Source organism: Anabrus simplex, chromosome 7 (assembly GCF_040414725.1).
Source record: "Anabrus simplex isolate iqAnaSimp1 chromosome 7, ASM4041472v1, whole genome shotgun sequence".
Taxonomy (NCBI): domain Eukaryota; kingdom Metazoa; phylum Arthropoda; class Insecta; order Orthoptera; family Tettigoniidae; genus Anabrus; species Anabrus simplex.
In genome coordinates, this window is record NC_090271.1 from 69714586 (window position 1) to 69735963 (window position 21378).

At 39.2% G+C, this 21378-nt stretch overlaps 1 protein-coding gene across 2 annotated transcripts in view; it reads right to left on the reverse strand.

The window, feature by feature from the left end:
- The window catches only part of Cpsf160 (cleavage and polyadenylation specificity factor subunit 1), a 277975-nt gene that overhangs the window by 61803 nt on the left and 194794 nt on the right, over nt 1-21378 (reverse strand). For both annotated transcript variants that reach the window (XM_067151119.2, XM_067151118.2), the window contains exons 18-21: nt 15102-15191; nt 14853-15011; nt 11201-11353; nt 466-642 (exon numbers count right to left, since the gene is read on the reverse strand). In XM_067151119.2, coding sequence (XP_067007220.1) covers nt 466-642; nt 11201-11353; nt 14853-15011; nt 15102-15191 — 579 coding nt within the window. The remainder of the gene's footprint in view (nt 1-465; nt 643-11200; nt 11354-14852; nt 15012-15101; nt 15192-21378) is intronic.

Sequence of the window (21378 nt, forward strand, 5' to 3'; positions counted from 1 at the left end):
TGCTTAGCCCTTAAAACGCTTTTCCAAATGAAAATCCTGGTTTATTATGGTGCCGACAATATATAAGATGTGCCTAACTTATCTTCAGAAGAACTCAACTTGCTGGATTTTTTGAGAATAAGGAGTATGGCTTGTGGTAGCACATGGGCTTGTTCATTCTTTTGTTTTCTTTTTTCTTTGAAAGGCTTCTATGATGCTGCTATAGCTGTATCTTGCACTCGAAAGAGCAGTGATGGATCCTTCCCAACACAGCTCAATTTTCTTGGGGTTCCCGTCGTAAGATGCTGTTGCTGCTGCTGCTGCTGCTGCTACTATTACTACTACTGTTCTGAATGGCAAGTGAACAGAGCTATCACAAGTAGTGTGCTGTTGTTATCGTCCTTTAAACTTGTCACAACCTTCCGTATTTTCATGCAACTTAAAGATAAAGCTTACATTATTTGGCTACACAAAGATAAAACTTACCCGACTAACTAGAGACAGTGTCCGATACTCCTCTTGAAAACGCAGCAGGCTGATGGATTTATAAACATCAGCCACAAGAATCAGGCTCTTGATACTGAGAAGCTGGTGTATATATATGTTGGTATCAATGAAGGCCACACCCACCAAGTCATTGTCCTTTAACTGCCAGATGTAAATCTACAACACAGAGGGCATTTGTCATTTACAAGGGAGAATGCAACATACCACGAGAGAAGAAATTTAGTGCACATCAGACTTGTATATCTGGAAGGTAAAGAGGTGGCTGAAATTAACTGTAGAAAAGGACTGGCTGAAGAAATTTTTTTTGTGAGAACTGGCCAAAAGGGGCAAGGAGAAAAGACTAAATCTGTTATGGTATGTCAAATGTGCTGAGAGGGACGACTTATCAATGATGCTGATGCTCAAGCACTTTGACGAAGGTGGTATTTTGCACATGATTGACGAAAAGCAGTGTGATACATCTTACAATTACAGTTTTTGTTGGTTCAGAAAAAGAAGGTTTCAAATATTTTTGAGTTGCAAGAATATGCTACTGTTCTCTTTCTTAACTAGAAAATCAACAAATGATACAAGATTATCTATTTGTTCAAGATCTTGATAACCAAGCAGTTATGTCCTTTCACATTTCTATTTATTACAGTAAATCTTAGACTGCGTGGAACTAACTTAGACCCATTAAATAACATGATCACCATTCAGGGATTCTATTTGCAGCTTACAATTTGTATCAATCCTTAGGTTGGCAGGGCAGTACTTCTGTTGTTTTTCAGAACCACATTGACTGGCAAGAAAAACTCAACATACAGTAAATATCAAAGAAATGAAGTGTAATTATCCATTTAACACAACTTCAGTACTTTATTTTATCTTTCTTGGTGGGGAAGGTTGTCTGTTATGCTTTTTGTAAGAAAATAAGGTGCCAGAACTTTGTCCTGCAGGAGTTCTTCAATGTGTTAGTAAATCTACTGACATAAGGCTGGAGAAATTTCAATTACCACCAGACTGAGCCAGGATCAAACCTGACAAGTTGTGCTCAGAAGAGGCAGCATTCTACCATCTGGGTTACTCAGCCCGACTGATTTATGACTCTGTCCCTGTAATCTTCACTATCTCATTTCCCTCCGTTCCTTGAGAAATTTTTTACAGGATATTGTGCAATAAAGTTTTATATATGCTTTCTGCACTTGGCTCTTTCCTTCACACATTAAAGGGAATTTTTTATTCAATTAACTGGATTTCTAAGCATAATTGTCAGTTTTAAAATCAACCCCCAAAAGAAAACAAGTTAATACTTGTCAGTTTTAAAATCAGCCCTCAAGAAAAAAATAAGTCATTAAGTCCAGAGGATGCTGCACGAGCTATTACAGTGATGGAAGAAGATTGTAGCATGCGTTATGTTGCACGATTGTTAAGAACTATGGCTTTGACAATTTTCAGAACAGTACAAAGGTACAAGGAAACTGGATGTTATTCCAGGAGACAATGATCAAGCCTGAGAAGCATCATGTCAGCTAAGGGTGATTAGTTGCTAAGGCTATGAGATCTCTGTGACCATTGGACCACTGCAGTTGAAGTCTGAAATCACCTCCAACAAGTCTGAGGGGTGAATAACAGCAAGGGAATTGTCAAAAGAAGGTTATAAAAAGAAGGTTACAAGAAGAAATTCTCTGTTTCAGAAGACCTGCTGTGGACCCCGAACTCACCCGACAACATCGCATAGCCTGCGTTATGCGATAAAACATCGTGGCTCAACAATACAACAATGGGAGCAAGTATTAGTTACTGATGTCTTGATCTTTCATCTGAACCCTAGATGGCAGAGAAAGAGAGTTGGGGAGTAAAGGAGAAAGGTTTTATCCTCCCTGGACATTTTCACCCAGGACAGCTTTTTGGGCAGGTTCTGTGATGGTATAGGTTCGAATAAGTTTGAGACGAGGACAGACTTGATCTTACTGGAGCAAAGGAGACTTATGACTCACCTCACACCCTCTTCTACCTTTCTGACAATTTTCCCTCTGCTTCCTGCTCTCTAAAATGCAAACGAGCCTGCTCCCTCATTTTTTACCAAAACAGCAATTTTGAATTTTGGATCATCCTATCTATGAAGCGATTACCTGATATAACCATGCATAGACACACAGAAAAGTTGCTCTTCCTATCTATAATTTCCTCACCAATGTTTGGTTTAATGACATACATTAACATTATAAGTTATAAATTGACAATAAAATACAATATACCAAGTAAGTAATATTACATCAGTCTTAGGACTGGTTTCAGCCACTTAGTGGCCATCTTCAGCCAAATAAAAATTAAACAGATTATGTGATAACTAAAGCATATGTATTCCAGACAAGACAATGTTGCAGAAATAATTATAACATTAAAATACATATAATAACTAAAATTATGGTTATGATCTTCTTGTCTTTAAGTTGACATAGGACCTCAGGCAAAGAAGTAAATCTGGAAATGACAGCCAGAATTAGGAATGAATAAACATACAGAAAATAAATTAAAAAGGAGAAAAATTATTTATGAAACTCACCTATATAGTGAAATGTACAGTGCATCTAGTGTCTGATGTAGAACAAGCACCGACTTGCTGGAGGAAGCAGGTAAGCCATGTACACAAAGGAGGGGACAGGGAACAAGCACTGACTTGTTGTAGGAAGCAAGCAAGACTGATGTAATATTATTTACTTGATACAGTGAAACCTCGTTGAGACATTTTTGCAGGGGACAAGGAAAAAGAACGTTTTAAGCAAGAAAACGTACTAATGAATATACGAATAAAAACTATCCAACATGGATATGGAAATACAAGATACAATTTTTTCTGACATGAGGGCATTTTACGTCGTGTGTCTGCAGGTACAGTAAAAACTATACGCCTATCTACCATTTCTAAACATGAGAGGAAAGTATTAAAAGGTGTGAAAAACACGAGAGAACAAATATGAAAACCTCTGCTGCTGGGGATTATAAAATAACAAGTACCGGTACACTGAAAGGTATGAAAAACACCAGACAACAAATATGAAAACATGTGCTAACAAAAATATCGAAATAATATTGCACATCACACGCTTTCTAAAACAAATGTTAGCAGGAACCTTTCATTTCGGAGCATTTTCTGGTCAAACACTTAGACGATGAATTTAAGGTTACACTCAACCATATGCAACTGTGAGGAATGACTTTGGCCACCATTCTGAATCAAACAAAAAAAATTTGACCAATTTGAGCGATGCTTAAAGTAAATACAAAATTTTAATATTCCACCTTCTCAATACTAAAAAATCATTTGATGTTTTTACAAAAACATTACAATGATATTAATAGGTACTAGTTTCGGTCCACTGTGGACCATCATCAGCCTAGCCAAATTACAACAGTAAAAGACATAGTGATAAAATAAAGTAAAATAATGTGGAGAAATGAGAGAGGATCTAGAAGGATGGGATGGTGGTGGAATGACAGACAAAAGTGAAAAACCGTATTTGCGAATTATGATAAAAGTAACAGAAGTGTTCACATTGACAAGTAAAATCTTTGTGAAGTCACGTAAAAACTCTTGATGAGATAGTCTTTGGTTCGCAGGTACTCCTGTGTTGCACAATTGAAATATATAACCAAGTATATGCTTCTAGAAAGTTCTAGATGTGAGTTCCACTTTAGCGTAGAGGGAAGAACTGTCCGATGAGACCAGCATAAGATTAAAAGTTGACAAAGTTGGACATGTTCTATGGTGGAATGAAAAGCTTGCTGTGTTAAACAGAAGTAGTCTCAGTTCAATCGGGACCCCAATGAACCTGGGGAAAGAAGTTAGTATTAACGCGAGTAATCGAATAGAGAACAAGCGAGGCACCGGAAAATATAAGCGATGACTCACCTTGCGCTGCATGGAACAAACTTGCTGTATTGAATACAACTTACGGAGTGAGCGTAGCGCGGAGTAGATCAGCGGGAGAGGGGGTAGGTGAATACGGAGGGGAGGAATGACGTAAGTGGTGGAGGGTGGGAGGGATGGGAAAGGTTCAAGGCGGGGTGGACGGGAGAGGAAGTGATGGTGTTTGTATTGTCGGGGGACCCTTAATTGACTTAAAGAAAGAGTTTTGAACAACCGATTTGTTTTTTCTGTAGTAAATAATGAAAAGGTCAAATAAAATATTGGGTTTCTCAGTTATTTCGTTAAGGTTATAGTTGGCATTAAAGTATTGATCCAAATGAATGTAAAAGTTCTCTATTATATTGAGTAGAGGTCCTTTCTTAGCTATTTTGAGAATGTCCATGTCTGTTTCAATATTCGTGAATTTGTGGTTATAGTCGACCATATGTTGGCCGATAGCTGAGAATTTGTTGTATCTGACTGCATTAAAATGTTCCAAATATCTAATGTTGAAGCTCCGGCCGGTTTGCCCCACATAAGAAATATTAGAACATGTATTACATTTAATCCTATAGACGCCTGATTTTGTGTATCTATTTATTTTATTAATATGTGATGTGTTATGTAAGATTTGTGTGTTGTTGTTGTTGGTTTTAAAGGCTATTTTCATACCTTATTTCTTTAAAACATTAGTGATCTTGTGAATTCCATTGACGTAAGTGAAGATGGAAAAAGAGTCATGTTTAGGTGGTTCTTTTTTAAGTGTGGTCTTGGGGCGAAATTTATGTTTGTTAATGATATTTTCTATGAAATGGCTATTGAAGCCATTGAATCTGGCAATGTAGCGGATAGTATTCAATTCGGTATGAAGATCTTTTTTATTCATAGGAATGTACAAGACTGTTATAGGTTGCTTTTTTGTGGGGGAGGGGTTGAGCTGAATCTTGTCGGATTGTGACGGCCGATTGGGTGGGCTTTCTGTAGATCTTGTAGGTTAAAGATTCCTGTTGTCTAGTGATGGTAAGATCCAGAAAATTTATTTTTTGATCTACTTCCGACTCCAATGTGAATTTAATATGAGGATCGATGTTATTACGTGTTTGAAGTGTGGTGTGAGCATCTTCCAAATTCTCGTTGATAACTACTAGGACATCGTCGACGTACCTAGCCCAAAGGTCTGGCAATGGGTTCACCTGCATCAGGCATTCTCGCAGAAATCTATTTGGACTATCTCGAGAATACTAAAATCAACAATAAATTCGACAATATCCTCCTTCAGAAGGGTAGACAAATACAGTAACATTTTCAAGTCTAGGAAAAATGTGATCGTACTGAGCGGTAATAGCGAAAGATTTGTGACGTGATAAGTGAGGTATTTTTTACATAGATTTAATAAGATAAGAATCGGGACTTTGAATTTACAACGTGCTAAGTAGAAAAACGTGTTAATGAGGAACGCACTAATGAGGTTTCACTGTATACTGTACTGAAAAGGTTTTATTTCTTATCATATACATTGACATGCCAAAAGTCATGAGACAGCAGTATTTAACTCTTTGCTGTCCGCAACACTCAAGAGCGCTCGAGTATTATCACTTGCCTGCCATGCTGAACGCTCCAAAGTGCTCATCACATTTGCGTTCATTAGAAGTGTTTTGAGAGAAATATTGAAGGGTCTTGTGAAAGCACACTCTATTCCCTTGACTAAGCAAGCTGTCAGGACCTTGTTGACAGCATTTCCTGTGTGTGTTTCCCAAGCAGATCTACTTTATAAACACCATCTTTCAGTTAGAGATTATTCTTGTTCAAGTTCACACCATGTCGTCTAATCGTGGAGTTGTGTCGATAGGTATGAAAGAATGTGAAATTGAAGATATGTTAGAAATCAGTGGAGATAGTGAGCTTTCTATCTGTGGTTCAGAATTGTATTTTGATGAATGCAATAGTGATAATGATTCCGAGAATCATGAGTGGGAACAAATATTGTGTGAAGATCGAGGGACAGGGCTACAAAGAAATGTTACTAGTGATAGCAGAAGTCACAATATTCGCTTTGATGAACTGAAAATATGGAACAACACTGCCGGTCCAAATCATGATTTACCTTCCGGGAGTTCAGAAAAAGATTTTTTGAATTATTTGTGGGATCAGAATTTTATGTGCTAATAGCAGAGTAAACGAATATTCATGCCATATATTTACAAAGAAAAACTGGTACTGTTGATACTAACTGGCAAGACACTAACGCTGATGAAATAAGGACATATGTAGGAGTTCTAATTTATATGGGATTGGTTGTTTTATCTGAAATAGATGATTAATTCCTAGGAGACTTTTGTGTGTGCCCGTTAGTAAGGCAGGCAATGACACTGAAACAGTTTAGGGAACTTGGGCAATATTTACATCTAAAAGTAGCCATGTAAAGAAGTCAACATCCAATATGAACATTACAATATTCTGTACAAAGAAAGACCCTCTCTGCAACTTACCAAAAAATTTGGAATTTTGTATGCATCTGGCTGGGAACTCGCAATAGAATGAAGCTATGATAGGTTTCAAGGGAAGATTTATCTCGAAACAGTATGTCCCAGGGAAACCCACAAAATGGGGTATCAAAGCATGGGGTATTGCTGAGACTGGAAAGGGGGAGAAAGAAACATGGGACCAGAATTTATTATTAGGAGAGCAGGTGGTTTTACACCTGACAAGAGTCATACTGGGAAAAGTGGCATCATGTTTACTTTGATAACTTTTTCAATTCTGCAAAATTGACGAAATTATCTAACCCATAACACCTATAGATGTGCGACAAGGGTAAATAGAAAGGGTTGGCTTGATCAGTTTAGGAAACCTGCAGAGTTGAAACTCAAGCAGGGAGAATGTAGGAAAATGCAAAATGAGGGTGTAACAGCAACAGTCTGGCAAGATAAATATAGTGTTCTTATGCTGTCAACAAATTCAGATTCTGTGAATGATGGTACAGTGAAACGGAAAACAAGTAAAGGCAATGAAGAAATAGAAATTGTGTGTCCTCGTGCTGTAATAAATTACATAAAACATATGGGTGGCGAGGACATCAGTGATCAGAAGAGAGAATATTACAGGGTTGGGCAATCATCTAAAAAATAGTGGAAATTTATTTTTCATTTTGTGGTCAATGTGTGCATTGTGAACAGTTTCATTCTTTGTGATACGAGTAACCGACCAGCTCTCACAGCTCATGGAAACAGACAGCTGAACTTCCGGCGCAACTTGGTCTTTCTTTCTTTATTCGTGTCAGAAGTATCAACTTATAGATATTTAACAAAAAGCAACTTGGTGCAACAGATGATTGGTAACTTCACGTCCCGCAAACGTACGAGCAGGAAAAGAAGTTTACCCATTGGCTGTTCATCCCCTAAATTATTTCATTCTCTTGTGAAGATACCTGGTCATGCCAAAGTGTGTGTTCTGTGTTTACAAATGAAAAATAGGGCAGGTTCTGGGAGAGGCAAACAAACAACGTTCAAACGTAAGCAGTGTGATCTACCATTGTGCAGGACTGGGTGCTTTCTGAAATATCATCAGGAGCGAAATGTGGATATTCAAAATTAGCGTGAGTATACATTTATATGCATTAATCATTTAGAAACTAAATGCAAAAGAAATTACATTTATATCTTTATTCGTTTAACTTGTAGTTATTTTCTTTAAAAGGGTGGTGTTTATGCTGCTGTGCCTATTGGGATTTAAATGACTCCATCAGATAACACGGTAACTACGGCCGGGCGTCCGCCTTGAAATGGGGAACGGCAAAGTGTTAAAGGTAATATTCGGTGGCACCACCATACTGTAATGTCTTGAAAGTGTTCAGACCTGTCTCAGGTATGATCTGACATCTTGAGAGTGAGTGTAAACACCGTCTATGCTGGTTGTGGCAAGGTGACCCGTATCATTGTCTTTCGTACAGGGCATGATAGTGGGAGCCAGATGGATGGAACATTCTAATGTCGAAGTTGTGCAGACATTTAACATTCTTCGACCAATGGTGAGGCGTGTGTATTGGGAATACCTCCAGGAAGGTATTACCTCCCACAGTGAATCGTGCAGCAGCCGATCACAGATGTTTAATGATCACTATTAGTGTCATCTGGCTAGAATTGTCCGCACTGGCTCGAATCACATCCACATTCAATGGAGGTACCATACGTATATCCAGCATGTCAGTGCAGCTTTCTTTAATGTAAGTGGGATATGGAAGCAGAAGACCTACCAGAGCGCCCTTCCTGACACTACCGAGCATCATATGCCATTCCTGTTGCAGCAATATCATGTCATAGTGTGTACAAAATATGACAAGTAGTAGGCTACCAAGTAGAAACACATTATCAGCATTGTATTCACTCTCAATCTGTTGTCAATGCCCATGCTTCTATAACAAGTGACTTAGAAATCGCAATCCAGGCATGTAATTTCACGTGACAATCTTCGTAACATTCATTTTTCATGCTGTAAATGCATGCTTTTAGGTCTTCAGAATTAAAAGTTTGCTGTCTATAAACTTCACAGCAATTAGCTTCAAAATGAAAACTAGACTTGAGTATCAAATAAAGGCTTCAGTTGGAACTTCCACCTCTCAAGCGAACTAGTGATAAATACTGCTAGACAAAGGGTTGAGACCCATCTGTCTGCAACATGGCCTTGAAATTGTTCCCTCTACCAAAAACACAGCGAATTATCAAGGTTCTAGTGTAGTATATTATTGAAAATTATAAAAATCCCAGAAAATGGACATAATTCTTTACTTCACAAAGTCTAGACTCCAATGTACTGTAGCACCAAAACAAACGACACTGAAATATTATTTTGTTGGTACAGTATGTGTTCAAATGTGGATTGAAAATAAGTGTAGAAAAGAGTAAAACTCTTGTTATCACTAGAGGGGAGAAAGAAGGGAAAAGTCAGATCAGACTTGCAGACAAGCCCCTGGAAGGAGTGGAAACGTTTAAATACCTGGGGAGTGAATTAATGGAGAATGCACGACTGGATGCTGAGATTAGTAAAAGGATTCAAGCTGGAAGTTGTTTCTATCATAGTGTAAGAAATATGTTATGGGACAAAGATGTGCCAATGGAAGCAAAGGATACTATGTACAAGATGTATTACGTACCCATAACAACTTACGGAGCAGAAACTTGGACAATGACAAAGAAGGATGAGAGTCTAATACAGGCAGCCGAAATGAAATTCTTGAGGAGTATGATACAGAAGAGTAGACGAGACAAAATAAGGAATGAGAAAATCCGGGAAGAAATTGGAGTGGAAAAAATGAATGATAAAATAGAGAAGAGCCGACTAAGATGATTTGCGCACATAAAGCGAATGAGCGATGAAAGAATGACAAAAAAGGTGATGGAAATGCAAATCCAAGGAAGGAGAGGCCGTGGACGACCACAATTGAGATGGAAGGATACTATCCAACGCAGCATTATAGAAAGAAACCTGGACTGGGACACAATGTTGGAGGAGGAGTGGTGGAAAGACCGAAGAAAGTGGAGAGGAACCATATTTGCCCCTACCCGGCTACAGCTGGATAAAGGGAAATGATGATGATGATGATGAGTATGTGTTCAAAATGTACACCAGCATGGGTTGTTACTGAACAAATGTTGCTGTAAGGACACCAAAAAATGTATATCTTCTTGCATAATTTGGGAATAATTGTAGTCATCTGTCTTGAAAACTGATTCTTTCAAGATACCCCTTATGTAGGTATCTGGGGGTGTGAGATCCGGGAAGCAGGAAGAGTACAGGAATGGAGTTCTGAGAGAAGGTGATCTGCTAAGTTCGTTAGAGAAGGGTGACTCCCCCTGCAGTGTGGGCTATAGCTCCATCTTGCTGCATTTATCATCGTTGGAGGGGTAAGTTTTTGGTGTGATCCTACATGAATGCGGTAATAATGAGGTCTTTGTAGACTACCTAGCTACTGTTTTTGTTTTCTTTTGATTCTGTGCAGCATCCTCCACGAAATAAGAGCCCAATATTCTATGACTGGACAGGTGCACTAAACTGTAGCCAGCTCACTATGCAGTGATTTCTGTATACCAGCATCAGGCCATTCAAGCCCTAAAAAGCAAGTTGTTAGTCAGCTGATGTAGCCATCAAGGTGAATATGACTTTCATCTGAAAACCATACGTTTGAGAAGAAATCTGGATCCTCATATAACATGGACAACACTTGGCTGCAATACTGTACTCATCCCTTTCTGTTAGATGCTAAGCAACTTTAATGTGGTATACAAATCCACTCAGCTCTTTAAACATCTGACAAACAGACTTATCGTTCAAACCAAGTTTCAGCAATATTCATCATAGACTAAGCTTTGGGAACTGTACCACCTTTCGGAGAAGTTATCCATGATTCTGTTTTGTGGTGACAGTTCTTGGGCAAACTGTTGTCCCCATCTGTTGAGATAAGACAGACCCCACATGACAGAAATCGTCAACAACAGGAAACATTGTTCCATTACTTGGTGCCTCCTTTTTAAACTGCTCCTCATACTGTTCTTTGCAAGGAAAACTTGGCCCATTCTAATGTCCCACTCCGTATGATCAGAAATAATGCTCCACGATAAAGACTTTCTCCTCTGTTCTGAGACCCATAATTCCAAAAATCAACATACCACTGAATTCACAATATGTAAAACTGTTATACACAATAAATAAATACAGCATTGTTAGAGATACGTGAACAGTGGATGAGCAATAATTTCAGTGTCATTTGTTTTGCTGCATACCATATATTATTTTATAGTAAGTTATGTGACTAAGATAATACTCTACCTTCTGGCCAACAGCAGATACCAGGAAACCCACAACATGAGTGATTGCCGTTACAGGTCCCTTCTGCTCCTTGGAGTATACCATTTTAAAACGGTTCTTGGTGAGTGGCTGTCCAGGTTCTGGAACCACCTCAATGATGTCGAAGATTAGGATCTGTTCAAAATAATAATGTATATTATGTAACACATTGATGATACTGATCCTTGCACACTGAAAAGATATAATTTCAATAGTGAAGTATAATGTAAAAGAAGTTAGTGAAACACAAAACCAATTAAACTGTCATCTTCTGATCCAAGCCTGTCTTGGAACTCTTCTTCCAAAATGGCTTTAGCAACAATGGATTTGATGTTACCATTCAAGGTGCAGTTTTCTTCCGTGAGGTCTTACAGTAAAACTTCATTAAGATGGTTTTGCAGGGAACAAGAGAACGTGTGAAAAGAATAAATATACCATATGGAACTATCTCACACTTCTTTTTTGACATGCATGCCTTTTAAGTTGTGTATGTACAGTGGAAGCTGTATGTATCATTTCTGAAGATGTATGTACGTTGAGTATTCAGCCTGAAGGCTGATTTGATTCTCAGAGCTGTTACAGATGGCCTACATATCACTGAGGAGGCATACTAAAAAAATGAGGAGTGAGGTAGTTTCACACTGCTTTCCTCACTAAGTCAGACTTGGTATTACATATCAGTCTTGCCAAGCCCACTGAAATGCATGCACCAACCGATCCTATGAGTGATATTTTCACACCATTCATAACAGACAGCAACAAATACTAAAACCATAAGGTGTTGTCTAACTATCCTCACCAGAGTTGCAGACAAAATGTCGCTTGTTGTCAGGGTGCCAGTATCAGGGTGGACAGAGTTAAAAGAAATTTTACCAGAACTATGACTTGTGGCTTTGAAAATTACAGTGAAACTCGGTTAAGAAGTTCCCGCATAAGAAGTTTTCCCGCCTAAGAAGTGTGATATTCTTGGTCCCTTGATCAGTTGCATTAAGACATATGTATATTTTTCCCGTTTAAAGTGTTCTGTTGTAAATATATTTCCCGCTCAAACAGTTCAGATTTTAGAGCCCCTTGAGATAGAAAACGTCCGCTCAAAGCAGCCCGTGGTTAGAACCCTCCAGTCTCCGCGCAAGTTGCACCCTGTGTTAGACCGTGCGCGCGCTCGCGGTGTGTGTCTGGTGTCACGGAACATGTGCGGGCCTGCCACGGCCATATGACGTCGCGCTATGACAACACGGACAGCAGATGCTCACTCTCGACTTGTGGAATCGAATCGAACCCATCAGTCAAAATTTCCACTCCACCGTTCCATCTAGCGGAATAAAATCGAACGGGATTCTACGTAAGAAACATAAAGTACGCAATGAATGATTTGATAAAACTTTAATGCAGTAATTTGCGGGCCGCGACAGGGTGAAGTCATTAATCGAGGGGGCCTAAACATTAATTAAAAACCGTAAAGTGCATTTGCCCACAACATTACTGTTAACCTACCACAAAACTGAATATTCTAACCTGTCTGATTTTTCATTCCCTTGCTTATTTCCTTCCAGGCATTCTGTCTTACGTTGTTGCAATAATACTTGTGGGCCTTGCCGTAGAGGAAATTACGTTTTTGAACTAAACTGATAAGATTTTCCGTGTCTATTATTAGTGAGATGAATAAAAACAACTTCGCGACTCTATGCAGGAAACAGCCGATTTGCCAGCAGCCAGCTGATACACATGCCGCCAAACAGCCGACCGAAAGATCCCGATCGTGTACGAAGTTGAACGAATGTTGACAGACAACTGGGTGTTGAGGGAGGCACACATAGGCATTGCAATACCACGTGTTGGCATAAAATTGAAAGTTATTTTTAATTTTACCTTTATACGAGCTAAACATTGTATTATCGTGTTACTCGTAATTATTACATCACATTATTAGAACGTAGCACAAGGATGAGGAGACATGAAATAAAATTCTCGCGGGGAAAGAAACTGTTTACGTTTAGATGTGCTAGCGTTGCTACTGCACCTTTATCTCGCCCACGTAATACCCCGGATACATTTCCATGCACTAATTTCTACCAACTTCGAACCTGTGTTTCTTTTCTTCATTACCTATAGCATGAAGAGGATTGAAGCGGCAAAATAAACTCAATACTGGCTTGGCCATGCGGTACTTGTGAAACAGCCAGAAACTACGCCCGTTGCCGTGACAACCAGTAGGAATGCAGGGGCGATTTAGGCCTAGGTTCTAAGAATCTCTTAAGAGTAAGTTGCTAGATTTCCCATTTGCTGCCGTTATCCTTGAAGCAGGTGTCAGGGGTGTGAGGAAGATAGAAAGCACATGCTAACAAACTAGTACACGTCTTGTCTTTGCTTCTTGTAAGCCTAAGCTACGGATTGCCAAGCATAGTGTAGCGTCGTAATTAGTATGAATAGGAGTAGGTGAAGTTAGTTGTACTTGTAATGTCAACGTACAAGCTTTTTTTTAAAAGTGAAAATGAGCGCAACTCAGAGGAAAGAGATCAAGCGAAAGGCACTAACAATAAAAGACCAAGTGGAGATTATAAGGAAAGTGGCGTCATCTACACTTTCTCGTGTTGCTTTGGCAAAGGAGCTGGGGATGCCGCCGTCTACTTTGAACGATATTATAGCGAAGAAAGAAGAGATATCTGCTTCTGCAGGGAATACTTCAGCAAATTGTAAGGAAGTTAAATCTGAAAAGTACGATGAAATAGAACAAGTTCTGCTAATATGGTTTAAACAACAGCGAAGTTTAAACATACCTTTCAGTGGGACTATTGTGCAGGAGAAAGCCTCATGCAAATTAAGGGTACCTTTTACCGCGTCGAGCGGGTGGCTGGAACGCTTTAAAAATCGAGCCGGCATCGTTTACAATGCCGGCCCCGTGGTGTACGGGTAGCGTGCCTGCCTCTTACACGGAGGCCCCGGGTTCGATTCCCGGCCAGGTCTGGGATTTTTACCTGGACCTGGTTCGAGGTCCACTCAGCCTACGTGATTAGAATTGAGAAACTATCTGACGGTGAGATAGCGGCCCCGGTCTAGAAAGCCAAGAATAACGGCCGAGAGGATTCGTCGTGCTGACCACATGACATCTCGTAATCTGCAGGCCTTCGGGCTGAGCAGCGGTCGCTTGGCAGGCCAAGGCCCTTCAAGGGCTGTAGTGCCATGGGGTTTTTGGTTTTCGCTTACAAAACAATTTGTTGCGAAGCAGAGAGTGTAAGTTCGGAGGGAAGGGAAGTGTGGAAGGACATGGTTCTGCCTGCTAAAATAATCAAACCTTGCAACGTTTTTATATAACTTAATATGTTCCCTTCTCTTATCAAATATATTTATAATATGGTATGTTCAATTATTTTACTTTATCTCTAAAAATATTGTCATGATAATCAAATTTTTATATTGTGGCTTTCTGTAAGCAGCTCTTATATATCGGCCTATTTCGGTATTGTTCACAAACAAGGAAATCTGTTGGCTGTGTGTTTCACAGTACAGAATAAGTTTTTGGGCATTACCCCTTTTAAGAAGTTTCCTGCTTAAGAAGTTTTTTTTTTGCAGTCCCTTGAAAATCTTCTTAACAGAGTTTCACTGTATTAATATTTCGAAGTTACAGTTCACCTACCCTGCCTCGGCTAGTAATGTCCTCTCCATAGTTGTAGTTGGTCCCCACAGCAATGTAACCCTTGAGCCCACTGCGAGTACCTTCATATGCCAGGCTGACGTTCTTCAAGCAGGTCACATGTTCCCACTCTTCCAGCTCCATCTTTGTGTTAGGGATTACCTAGAACAAATACATTTCAGATAACTGCAAAAACACTGTTAGCATTTGAGATTACGAGAAACAATTACTGGAAGCAAGAACAGCACTTACCTCCCAAGACACTGGTGAGAACAACAGAACACTAAATCTCTCCTGGAGTGGCAGAGGGAAGCGATCATTGCGTTCTTCTACAGTGAGTTCCTTTAACAAACAAAAGGGGAAAAAAATAGATAGCGATTAAAGAAATATTGATCTATGAATATAAATAACGGTCTTCTTAATAAGAAAACGTGCACGGAAAAAAATGTGTGGAGGCTATGTTGAAGCCATGGCCGCAGAATATTTGAATGTAGGATGCATTGTGTGGATGTTGGGTGGTTGTAAGAAATAAGCGAATGTGCAGAATTAAGATTTAGAGAGAGATTTTCTCTTCCGCCCCCCCTTTTCTACTCTTCTGGGCTCACCCAGAGAATACAATTACATCCCTAACAGTACAGGTTTCATCCCGATATAGGACAACTTCAGCTATTGTGAAGACTAGGTATAATTTCAAAAAGAATTTAAAATATACATTAAAAAGAAGTACATAAAAGCATGTGAGTGTACACTATATACAAAAGCACTGTTGTTCATTGAGAGTCCAATATTCGTGTTGGAGGTTCATTTTCTTTATTTTATTTTTTTAAAAGTTGCTTTACGTCGCATGACACAGATAGGTCTTATGGTGACAATGGCATAGGAAAGGGCTAGGAGTGGGAAGGAATTGGCCATGACCTTAATTAAGGTACATCCCCAGCATCTGTCTGGTTGAAAGTGGGAAACCAGATAAAACCATCTTCAGAGCTGCTGAGAGTGGGGTTCAAACCCACTATCTCCCGAAGGCAAGCTCACAACAAGGTGCCCCAAACTGCATGGCCAACTCGCCTGGTGTACTGGAAGTCTAGCTATATTGAGGTTAGAAGTCCCAAGAATCCTAGTCTTTTTTGTTTATACAAGTTGCTTTACTAAAATAACACACAGGGTTGCTTTACACCACACTGACACACATAGGTCTTATGGCAACAATGAGATAGGAAAGGGTTAGGAGTAGGAAGGAAGCAGCCGTGGAGAGCCTGGTGTGAAAATGGGAAAAACACAGAAAACCATCTTCAGGGCTGCCGACAGTAAGATTCGAACCCACTATCTTCCGAATGCAAGCTGACAGCTACCTGACCCAAACCACGTTGTCACTCACTTGGTAACTGAAGTCTTGATGTCGGAGGTAATATATAATGATTTTAAAATTAAAATGCAGAAATCAAATTACATCTTCTGGGTGTTTTTGGGCTTATCTATGTCCATAATCTTAGACAGGAGCAATAAGTTATAACCTACTTGGTTGCAGCATGTGGCACTTGGCATTATTGCATTGAATACAGGTTCTCTTACGTTCGTCTTGGCTATCTTTTGATTGTTCTGTTCTCGTTCACTCATTCTTTCTACAGTACCTTCTTTAAATTGAGATATTGAGACATTTCAGAAATTACCACAAAATTCTCAATTATTTCACAATTATTCATGAACCTAGTTTTTTTTTTTTTTTTTTTTTTTTTTTTTTTTTTTTTTTTTTTTTTTTTTTTTTTTTTTTTTTGTGATTATCACAGACATCCATAGATCTTGTGCTGATATAATGAACAACACATTGTGGTATGTTATCATGTCCCAGTCACAAGTTATACTAATTTTACCTGTGTTCTGAGCTCCAATTCCATTAAATGGTGGATGCATGTGGTGCTCACTATTGTGACATCTGACCTTTGAAGTTATTTGGATAGACTCTTTGTATCTTCCTCTCTTCAAGTTATTTATTATATTTTTGCTAGTTTATATAATTAGAAATCTGGGGTACACTATTTTGGGACACGAGGATTTTGGCCAAGGGCTCAGCACTGACCGAAATGATACATGCATTCTATGTCAAAGGAAGAAGTTATGAATGGATATTTATAGTTTTGCATTGACTAATTAAAAAAAACTTTTATTAATTTTTTGTAACCACATACTGACAAAGAGTAGATAATATACCACAGAAAATGGTGAATGGACTTGTGAAAAGAAAAAAATGTGTAAGATACACCTATGTGGAACGAGACAGTTAAGAATGCAGAAGAACAAAAATATGGATACAACAGTGAAGAAACGAGACCAAATTACAAGAACACTAGAATGAACAGTCAATGGTTTATATGTCAAGAGAGACAGATTTATCAGGAAATTTTTTAGATACGAGAGGTAACAGTAAGGAATTCACAGACTAGTAAAAAAAAAAAAAGAGCAAAGAGAAAAAGAAGTTAAAACAACATTTTTTAAATGAGGAAGAAGAGGTGAAAGGATTTTTTTCAAAAGGCTTGACTGAACATCAACTGGAAGATAGTGGACGAGGAGAAATAAGAAGGAAGACACACTCAGTTTTACCAGACTAACTGCAGTGAAATCTGGAACCATGTTCTGATCAACTAAGCTATACTTAATCAAGTGGCAACGGTCACTTTGCTGTCAAATTGACATAAGCAGCATGGTTGCATGGCAAACGGGAGCAAGACTAATTTGCCCAGCATGACATTGCTTGATATCCCTTCCTGCTGCATTATGTCCTAGAGCCAAATAATAACGGCATGTGGCCTCTGGAAAGGCCTGGTGCAGGTCTTTCCAGTTGACGTCTTATAAGCAACTTGTGCGCCTCTAAGGATGCGGCCCTACCTAAGATGAATTCTAATGTTGAAGATGGCACAAATATCCAGCCCCTGAGCCAGAGGAGTTAGCCAATGAAAGTTTAAATCCCCGATCCGAGGACCTCTCGGATCAAAGGCCAGCATGCTAACCCATTATCCATGGAGCTGGACACTCCTAACCCTGTAAGGGTGTGATTTAAACCAGTCATCATACAATACTCATGGATGAAAGAAAATGAGATGAATTCATTAAACTGCTGACATGTGTTTTACGAGGGTGGGGGGATAAGTCATGGCAATTACTTTTTTTTCCCCCTCACAACTGTATAGTGCTACCATACCTCCTGGAAAGCATGAAACTCTCATACATAGACACAGCACAAGATGGTGGTGCATCACACAAGCACCATACACAGGGCAATGGGATTGCAGTAGTGAGTCAGGCTCCATGCAAAAAGGATGTGACGAGGCAAGGACAGCGTGCATACATCAAACCAGCTGCTCTCTGCGGATGCAATGTCACATAAGGTTCGTGGAAGCTGTGGGAAATAGTTTTTTTTTTTTTTTTTAAATACTTGCTTTACGTCGCACTGACACAGACTGGTCTTATGGCGACAATGAGATAGGAAAGGCCTAGGAATCGGAAGGAAGTGACCGTGACTTTAATTAAGTTACAGCCCCAGCATTTGCCTGGTGTGAAAATGGGAAACCACGAAAAATCATCTTCAGGGCAGCCAACAATGGGGTTCGAACCCGCTATCTCCCGGATGCAAGCTCACAGCTGTGCGCTCCTAAACACACAACCAACTCGCCCAGTGTGGGAAATAGTGCCCTTCCATACCAAACCATTGCAAGATGGGCAGCAGCATTTCAGCATGGACATGAAAAAAGCAACGATGTGCAACAGTCAAGACCTGTTAAGGTGCCTCCAGAATTGTTGTGTATCCCTGTATCGTTTCTTCATTCCGCATCATCCGGTGATTCGATACGATGCAATGCGAGAATTTTCCTCCATTGTATCATCCATGCATATCTGAGAACTCATCCATGCAATGGGACAAAAAGAAGTAACAATCCTACCAATTAAATTAGATGATACAGTAAAAAATATAATAAAAGCATGATTCGCTACTTAATTAACATTTCGTTATGAAGTACTCGCCTTTTCCCATTTCCGTACTGTTATATTTCTTAATCTTTATTCTCTCTCTGTCTTTTTCTCTCTCCTTAGTGAGGCCAGCAAGTATTTCATTTTTCTTTTACAGTCAACTGGTTTCTTCAGTTTGTTTCTTACCTCATCCCATGCGTTCTGCTTTTTTTTTTTCTTTCTTTCATTTCATTAAAAAGCTCTGTGTTTTGGGGTTTCCACATCATGTCCCTCTTCTCATGGATTAACTTTATCATGCACTCCATTATGGATATAAACACCAATTCAAAAATAATAAAGGTGTTCTTTAATCCACCTATTCAATACTTTAATTTCCACTTATAGTGGTTACATAAACAGACTATCAGTTAAATGGGACATGTTTCGCCCTCCATTTAGGGCATCTTCAGCCTAAAAACAATCTTCAAGAGTACACCTTATATTAATATGGAAGCTAAAAGTTTAGCCAATTACTAAAATTCAGTACATAAAAATGTAAAAAATGATACACTCTTGATCCTAAACAACAGAAAACAATAAAAAACATGAAATCGAAAATTGAAGATAACCATATTATAGTAACCAAGGCTGACAAAGGGGGCACAATCGTTTTGATAGATAAGAATACATATATCAGGAAAACTGAAGATTTCTTTGATAACAACAAATACACAGTAGTGACTAAAGATCCGTTACCTAAAGCTCAACACAACTTTAAGGCCTTACTTAAAGATCCACGTCTCTTTTTTTACCGAACAAGAACTAAAACTTGTCAACATGAATCCTAGGCTCCTAGAAACTAGAGCTTTGCCCAAAATACATAAAAAAGATGTTCCGATTCATCCGATAATCAATTGCTGAAATTGCACGTCGTCCTTTTGATGCAATGGCAAAAAATCACCAAGTGAGTGAACAAGCCATTGCGTATCACCGCATCAATGTTTTGCAATGGAATGATGACACGGGGTACCGTCCACACTGATATGCATAGGAGATATGATATGGAGATTCACAACAAGTCTGGACTGACCTTTAGTATCCAAAATTATATGTCACGTGTAGTGAATACCCAGTGCACGGACGTGGAGAGAAGATGGACACTACTTGAGTTACAAGCTATATATTCTTCTCCATGTCAACAGCAAACCAGAAGCAGCAGATGCTGTATGGAGGCAACTTCAGTGCTGGGGATGGAAAGTGCTGGAATACCTGCTATACTCACAGGACCTATCTCTGAGCAATTTTGACCTTATCCCCAAAGTGAAAGAACCATTGAACGGGAGTCAGTTTGGAACACGAGAGGACATTGCCAATGCTGTGAAACATGAGATTGCAATGTTCATGCATGGTGAGGTGAACCATATCCAAAGTCTCCCACCTGATTGGCAATATGTTGTGGAGAATCTAGGGGACTGAGTATTTACCATAAAGTTTACTGTACTCTCTGAGAATAAACATTATGTACCACAAGGATTCCATGGCTGACAGTTTCCACATCATACTACACCTGGTAAACCTACTCTGCATTATTCATACATTCCACAGCACCTTACGCTCCTCATTCCCATTTGTCTGTTATATCCTGCATTTATGCAAGAAAGAAAAAACGTGTTTACTCGTGTATTAGACCCCCTCACATATTAGATCCATCCCCCCCCCCGGTTTTCGAGATGAAGAAAATAAAAAGTATTAATCTTGCATACAAGACCTGCCAATGTAATTCCTCAGAGAAGAACGATTCTGCTTAGAAGTGGGTACAAGCCTTACTGCAGCTCTGATGACATCGCACAAATTTGTGAATAGTTTCATCCGTACGACACACGCAATGCGAACATGTGTCGAAGTCATGCAGTATATCTGTATTTTGTAGTTAAGAAATGTCCACCTCCGAAGCGTTGGCCTACTGCATCTCTGATGACATCGCGGAAATAAGTGAATAGTTTCACGGACCCGCACATTGCAAGCATGCATCAGTCATGTCATGTCTGTGTTTTGTAGTTAAGAATGTCCCCCAGTGTAATGGTTAACACAAACAGCTACCACTCTTGGGAGCCTGAGTTCAATTCCCGGTACCATACTGCCAGAGATTTATGAGTGGCGAGAAGGTTGATAAGGTACATGCAACTCCCCTCCACCGGGGGCGTCTTAAAAGAGCTGCACAACCTCAGGATGAGGAAATGAGTTTACTTTAGTTTACGAAATATTCACGGTTGTTGCTATTAATATAGCAGGCGAGATCATTAACGAAGTGATTGTTTAATATCTTGTAACTCGGGCCAATATACGTATTTTTCTGGAGAAAAGTAGGTTTAAAATGTGATTAAAGTAATCCAATTATAACTACTGTTTTACTCGCCAACGTGCCTAACAAATAGTAATAATAAAAAAAATTAGTAATTTTTGGAGACGCCAAACTATGCGTTAATTTAAAAAAAATGAAGACAACGAACATACAAAATTAAGCATTATGATAATAAAAGCATTACTGCCACACCTGTAGATATCCATAAATGCGGCAAACATTCTTGTT